This window comes from Limanda limanda, chromosome 19 (genome assembly GCF_963576545.1).
Source record: "Limanda limanda chromosome 19, fLimLim1.1, whole genome shotgun sequence".
In the NCBI taxonomy this organism is placed as follows: domain Eukaryota; kingdom Metazoa; phylum Chordata; class Actinopteri; order Pleuronectiformes; family Pleuronectidae; genus Limanda; species Limanda limanda.
Genome location: NC_083654.1, coordinates 22,424,900 through 22,432,014, shown reverse-complemented (window position 1 = coordinate 22,432,014; position 7,115 = coordinate 22,424,900). Strand labels below are relative to the sequence as shown.

Genomic DNA, 7,115 nt, shown 5'->3' with positions numbered 1-7,115 from the left:
GCTGTTAGCGCGACTGAGATTCAGTGAAGTGTGTGTCGATCAAATCAGAAAATTGTATTTGTTGAACTTAGTTTGTGTTTAATCGAGAGTGAAGTTGAACCTGACGTCTGCCGACACAAAACTCAAACAGACACAAACATGACGAGTGTCGGTCTGTTGTTGTGTTGCGCTGAATTAACACAACACAACACAACACAACACAATCATCAGTGTAGATCCCGGACGACAATGACGAGGCACTTAACCAACAGGTCAGAAACCAGCTGCTACTTTTAGACGTTTTGTTTTAGAAACTTTGGATGTGAAGACAGAATCAGTCGATGCTGTTTCCATGGAGACACGTCCCCCCCCCCCCACACCCCCCCGATGTCCGTATCAAACCCCCCCCTTCAGGCACTTGTTGATTAGTCCATGAGGCTCCAAACCGTCCAATCAGAAACAGCTGGTGGCCCTCTGTCCTCCAATCACCTCCTCTCAGCTAGTTAGTCCCTCCCCTCTTTAGCCTCCTCTTGGGCCCCAGCCTTGGCTCCTCCCCCTCCAGGCTGCGTGCGCTGCGCCGGACGCCGGGCGACGTCAGCTCGATGTCGTCCTGTCCGAACGCCGGGTCGTCAGGTGACACGGGCCGGGGGGCGGGGTAGTTGGGCTGGTAGTAGCGGTACGGGTCGTCCTCATCCGCCTCGCCGTAGTTCTGGAAAACATCGGACGGCAGTTGCACTGCGGGGACAGCGGCGCCGTGAGAGTCATCCTCAGCCTCTGCGTGGCGAGCAGCGAGCGGCGAGCAGCGAGCGGCGAGGCGGCGGCGCAGCGGCCAGACAGGCAGACAGTCAGTGAGCGCCCACAACAAAGATGGCCGACCCGCCACCACAGGAAGCAATGTTGAGGCGTTGGTTTGGATTTGGATTGGGTTAGCGAGACAGGAGGAAAGGGGCGGGGCAAGAAGAAAGGAGCAAGAGACACAGAAGGACAAGGGTTACCAGGGGTTACCAGGGGTTACCAAGGGTTACCAGGAGTTACCATGGGTTACAAGGGGTTACCAAGGGTTACCAGGGGTTACCAAGGGTTACCAGGGGTTACCAAGCATCACCAGGCGTTACCAAGGGGTTACCAGGGGTTACCAAGGGTTACCAGGGGTTACCAGGCGTTACCAAGGGGTTACCAGGGGTTACCAGGCGTTACCAGGGGTTACCAGGGGTTACCAAGCGTTACCAAGGGTTACCAGGAGTTACCATGGGTTACAAGGGGTTACCAGGGGTTACCAGGGGTTACCAAGCGTTACCAAGGGTTACCAGGAGTTACCATGGGTTACAAGGGGTTACCAGGGGTTACCAGGGGTTACCAAGCGTTACCAAGGGGTTACCAGGGGTTACCCAGCGTTACCAAGGGTTACCCAGCGTTACCAAGGGTTACCAGGAGTTACCATGGGTAACAAGGGGTTACCAAGGGTTACCAGGAGTTACCAAGGGTTACTAAGCGTTAAAAAGGGTTACCAGGAGTTACTAAGGGTTGCAGATGATTAGCATATGTTACCAACGGTTACCAAAACAAAAGTTTTTCAATTTCAAAGTAAGAATAAGCAACAATGAGTTAAATGAGAGAATCTTGGTGTGAATGTCTTTATGTTCTGCCAGGACAGCATTAGACTTGTTATCTGTTAACTCATATTCAAACTGTTTTAGCTGATTTAATGTTTTCAAGTGAAATCTTTCAAAGTAAAGTTCTCTGGGGTTAGAGCAGCGTGCAGTTTGCAGACAAAAGAGATTAAACTTTAACACTGAGTCAGTGAAGCTTGTTTGGGAAAAGAGGAACCGGATGATCGTAATCTAGAAGAAGAAGTGAGGAGACGTCAGAGTCCAGTTCCACCAGTGAGACCACATCACACAGTCTGGAAGTCATGCAGACGTTCCTCACATGACGCCGCCTGCAGGCCGCGAGCTGCACTGCACGGTGTAGCCCGCGCTGTGACCTTTGACCTCAACAAACAGTAAATATGAACACAGTCATGCTTTCACCAGACGACTCGCTGAGGGTTTTCTTTTAGAAATATCACTTTGAGAATGAAATGAATAAATGTAGGATTCTTTGTTGACTGATGTTTGTGGTAAATCCTGTGAAGCTGTAAAACCTCTGGAGAGGATTTGAGTTGTGTTGTGATATTTACAGTATGTGGACTGATATCTCTGAGGTGATGTGATTAGAAATGAGTGACGCTGTAGTTTTAATGAGCGATAACTGTAAGAGAAAACCCCCCCGAGCGGCGTCACAAACACAAACACACACTCGTTGTGTTGAGAAGCAGAATTCAGTTCACTGTTTCAAAGTGAATCTGATTGAATTGATTTCCTTCAAACTACCAGAGGACATCAGTGTGCTGTTTCCACACTAGGCTGCAGAGGGCGCTGTTGCTCAGTCACATAGTTTTGCTTAAAGACAATTTCTGTTTTTAGTTTTGACTCATTTCAGATGAATGGACGTTAGAACTGATATTTAGAATCTGTGTAAATCATGAATGATCAATGATTTGGGTTCAGTGAACCTTTAAGACGACTTCAGAGATGATGATGAAGCTTCGATGTCAACGTGTCACAGGACACACACACACACGACACACACACAGACACAGACAGACAGACACACACACACAGTCGCACACAGACACACACACACGGCTGCTGTCATTAAAACTGAATTCTGCTTCTAGGTGTGTGATCGTATTTCAGGTTGTTTCAGCTTCAGATACTCGGCGGAGGATTTCAGTCCCATGCAGACGTTTCACTCAGAGGAATCAGAGGAATTCAACGTTTCACCTTCATGCTCAAATATACAGTTCGGCTTATTTATTATAAATATAATATAAACAAGCTAGTTAAATTAGATATTAACTAACATGATGTGTACAGACTTTAGACACGATGGTTCAAACTGAAGAGTTCAGGTATACGTACCTCCCACGTTGTAGCCCACACAGGAGTTGGGGTCACAGTACCCCGGGGGTCCCGAGGGGCCGACAGGACCAGGGACCCCCGGCCGACCTGAGGCCCCAGGGTTCCCGGGTCGCCCTGACGAACCCTGGTTCCCTTGTCTGCCCTGACCCTGAGCACCTGGGAGGAGGAAGAGGAGGAAGAGTGTCCGATCTGTTCTCCTCCACATGAATGAGTACAAGTGATCTGGAGTTCAGTTACCTGGGGGTCCGGCAGGTCCTCGGGGGCCTTGGACTCCGACTCCTAAAGATCCCTTCTCCCCCTTCTCTCCTGTTTGACCTGTTTAAAACGTGGGAGAAAGAAGAAAATCTTAAGATGGAGATGAAATGTAAACTGGGTCAGACAGATGAGATCCAGATCTTTAAACTCCAGGTTTCTCTTCCTTCCATGTGAACCCTCTCCTGGTGGATCTGGGTCTGGACCGCCCTACCTCTCTCTCCAGGCTGCCCGTTCTGCCCGTTCTGTCCTGGGAACCCGGGTCTGCCCGACGGCCCCTGCTCTCCCTGGGTCCCCGGGGTCCCCTGGCGCCCGGGCTCCCCAGGGGGTCCTGGCACGGTGCGGACGGACACTGGCGGACTGGGCACGTGGTTCAGGATGGAGTTGTATCTCGCCATGTGGCCTGAAACCGAGCGGGAGGTGAACACGTGAACAGACAGATCCTGAACGAACGTGTGTGAGAAGTAAACGCTGCGGTGACTCACTCTGGATCAGCTGCTCACACACCTGCCGGGCGATGGCCTGGACCGACGCCGACGACTGCAGGTCGCCCTGAACACACAGATCCTATTGGTCAGTATCTCCAGAGTCTTTCACAGACTGGAGCAGTGACTGAGGCGTGAGCTGCTGCATCAGCGACCAACACGTCGTGATGAAAGCTGTTAAATATCATGTCAACTGCAACATGGTTTTAAATCTGCAGATGTAAACTGAACGTTTCCCAAAGAAAACCAGTGATGATGGTGTTTGTGTCATTTCATTACGAGTTGCTCTGGATCCTGAACCGGTTGGGTTGAGGATCTTTGTTCTGTCCTGAGAAACAAGCGGATCATTCTAAGTCTTTAATCCTCTGCCTGACGGACGGAGACACTTACCCGTTCTCCTTTCTCTCCCTTGCCTCCGGCAGCACCCTGCAACACAAAGAAGAGTTGATGTCACCAGGAGAAACACAACCAGTCAGACTGAGGAGGTCTGGAGCAGCAAAGAGGTTCAGGGTCCTGAGGTCGAGCAGGAATGAAAACAGAAAGATTCTGCAGCTGATCCTGAACCTTTGATTCTATCTTCTCACGACTGTGAACGTTGAACTTTCAGTCTTCTGCTGATTCTTGTGGAACGAACATGAAGTCACTGAAGATGTGGACGTGATGTTTCAAACCCCCGAGGAGCTGCTCCACACCTGAGAGCTCAGTAACCTGATGCTGTTCTTTGTTCTCATCCTTCATCTCACTCCACTAAGTTCAGGCTCCAGTGAAGATTTCTGAGTCTTTGTCAGAATCAAAGATACAAAATAAAACTGTCAAAGATTTCAGCTTTGTCGACTTGAACAAAACCTCCTGATGCGAACGGTTTCATTATCTGCGAGTTGAACGTCTGTTTGTTTCTGACTCGTCTCTGATTGGCTGAGCTGCTGCTAACGTTTGCTCAGCTCGTTTCTCTGAAAACTTCCGATTCAGACGACAGATGAAGGATTCAAATTGTGTATTTGAATCCTTCATCTGCTTCAAATACACAAATAAAAACCACCAAGATGTAAAAAGTGTAAAAATCTGACCTCAAACTGGATAAAGTCACTTTTGACTCTTCACACAAACAAGCACAAAGAGGGCGTGAGGCACATTTGACTTCTTTTAGTCATTTGAATGTGGATTTTAGAATTATCATTATCAAGTTATCAATTATCAAGTATGTTTTAATGAATTACTGCTGAATCTGTAAAAAACAGGATGTGATGCGTGTATTTTCAAAACCCTGACAGAAGAATAAAGGACATAGAAATCCGGATTAGTTGTTTCCTCCGAGCGATGATGGAGCTAGCGGCTCGGACCCGAGTCCGGACAGGAAGCAGTTAATCCCTCGCTCTCTGACTCCGTTAAGTCTGACTGACACCACTTCCTGGATATTCAACCAGCAGCTTTCGTCAGGTGACGGCAAACACATGAACAGACGACTGAGCCGAGGCAGCTCTACTGTCTCCGGCGTCTGATTGGCCGACAGACTCACCGGAGGTCCCAGCTCGCCGTGTTTCCCTGTAGCGCCGGTGTTTCCTGGAGCGCCCGGGGCGCCTGGCGTCCCCTGAGGAGACAGAGACACACGTGAAGCTCTCACTCCAACATGAACGCACACACACAAACATAAATATATGAAGTCACACAAAGACAATTAGGGATTAAAATAGATAAACAAGTTCTGCTAGAGTATAAAATAATACAGGAACAAAATTATGAGATAATTACAAGACAAGATTAAGAGATGACAAGGCAAATCTATATCTCATAATTTCAATTTATTCTAATAATTATGAGATGACGTAATAAATCTAAGTTCCATGACTTTAAATGTTCTAGGTGTCACTTACGATGGTGCCCGGGGGCCCGGCCCGGCCCTGCAGGCCGTCTTTCCCTGTGAGGCCCTGTGAAGCAGCACAGCACAAATCCTTTATTTGACCTCATGATATTTAAAATGCTGATTTCATTGGTTCCTGTTTGATTTCACTGTCGTTTGATTTGTAGATGGTGTTACAGAGGAGTCAGCAGCTGAGTGTGTGTGTGTGTGTGGTGTTGTGTTCATGTTGTGTGTTCATGTTGTGCGACTCACTCTGGGTCCTGGTGGTCCTTCTCTGCCTGTAGCTCCAGCTCGACCAGCCACTCCCTGAAACAGCAGAGGGCGCTCGTTATTGTGACGCTCTGACCTCTGACCTCAGATCTGACTCTGCTGTCAGAGACATGAGCACAGGGATCGAACCGCCGGTCTCCGTGTGACACGTGTGACACGTCAACAGGCGTTTACGCCAGTGAACGGATTCAGACTCTTGATTCAGAGATGAGTGAAGTTACCTGTGTGCCTTGTTGTCCGGCCTCACCTTTCTGCCCTCTCTCTCCTGGCGCCCCCTGCAGGTACAAATAATACACATTTAGTTTAATTATTAAATATACAGAGCAGTCGACTATATATAATATATATAAAGTAGTTCCCAGTGAGGTGACTCAGGGGTGTACTGGTCGTGGTAGGAGTGTGTTTATGTTTTACTGGTTGTCCGATGATGGAGCGTCCGCTGTGTCCTTGTGGTCCCGGGGGTCCCTGAGGTCCTGGTACACCCGCATCGCCCACTGGACCGGTCAGGCCCTGGAGACACAGAAAGAGACGAGTGGGTAATGTGTATTTCGTAAAGAATTTGTATTATACCAAAAAGTAATGATTAAAAATAGAAAACATGAAACATTCGAGAAGCAATGCTAACTGTAGCAATGAGGATCCAGTGCTTTAATGCACTTCAAAGAAACACAGACAGTTGAATGTCATTAGTGTTGGGTATGTCACAAGGTTTTATGAAACCAAAGGTCTTCCATGTTGGTCCAAGCCTGAAGACAGCATGTTTATTTGTCTTGAGAAAGCCAAGGAACTCAATCTCCCAGGGGGCAACAGGTTTCATTGATCTTAATCAATAAATTGGCTATCTTTCCCCTTCTTTGAAGGGTGGTGCCCCAAGGTTACTTTAACCAACTAAAGTTATGATTTAATTTAATATTAATATTTTCAATATTAATGTTTTATATTTTATTTTGATAACCAAATGTATTGAATGCCTAAAGGCACACCATCTTATCACTCCTAACCATTATTGCACAACACAGTCCTTTAATGCACTGCAAAGAAACACAGACAGTTGAATGTCATCAGCGTAACAGTGAAGGAAGTTATAAGATAAATAGTTAAGGACGTCTTTAAACCTCAGCGCCTTTAAACCGCAAAGGTTTTTTTTAGATCCTATGTTCATACAGATCTTCAATTAAAGCCAAACCCACAAATGAGCCACGAGGACACTGAGGTTCTAACAGACAGAACCAAACGTTTCTGTGGTTAGTTTCTTAACATCTGATCAGTCTCAGTGGAAAGCCGGAGGTCAAGAAGAAGTTGAGTTGT

General features: G+C 47.5%; 1 protein-coding gene across 1 annotated transcript in view; it reads right to left on the bottom strand.

Annotated features, from left to right (window-relative positions):
- Nucleotides 1-478: 478 nt before the first annotated feature.
- Nucleotides 479-7,115, bottom strand: part of LOC133025567 (collagen alpha-1(XIV) chain-like) — a 77,162-nt gene continuing 70,525 nt past the window's right edge. Inside the window, 11 exon segments of the mRNA XM_061092262.1 lie at nucleotides 479-753; nucleotides 2,943-3,098; nucleotides 3,180-3,257; nucleotides 3,409-3,597; nucleotides 3,680-3,746; nucleotides 4,070-4,105; nucleotides 5,196-5,267; nucleotides 5,551-5,604; nucleotides 5,790-5,843; nucleotides 6,029-6,082; nucleotides 6,222-6,317. Of these exon segments, the coding sequence (XP_060948245.1) occupies nucleotides 479-753; nucleotides 2,943-3,098; nucleotides 3,180-3,257; nucleotides 3,409-3,597; nucleotides 3,680-3,746; nucleotides 4,070-4,105; nucleotides 5,196-5,267; nucleotides 5,551-5,604; nucleotides 5,790-5,843; nucleotides 6,029-6,082; nucleotides 6,222-6,317 (1,131 nt within the window).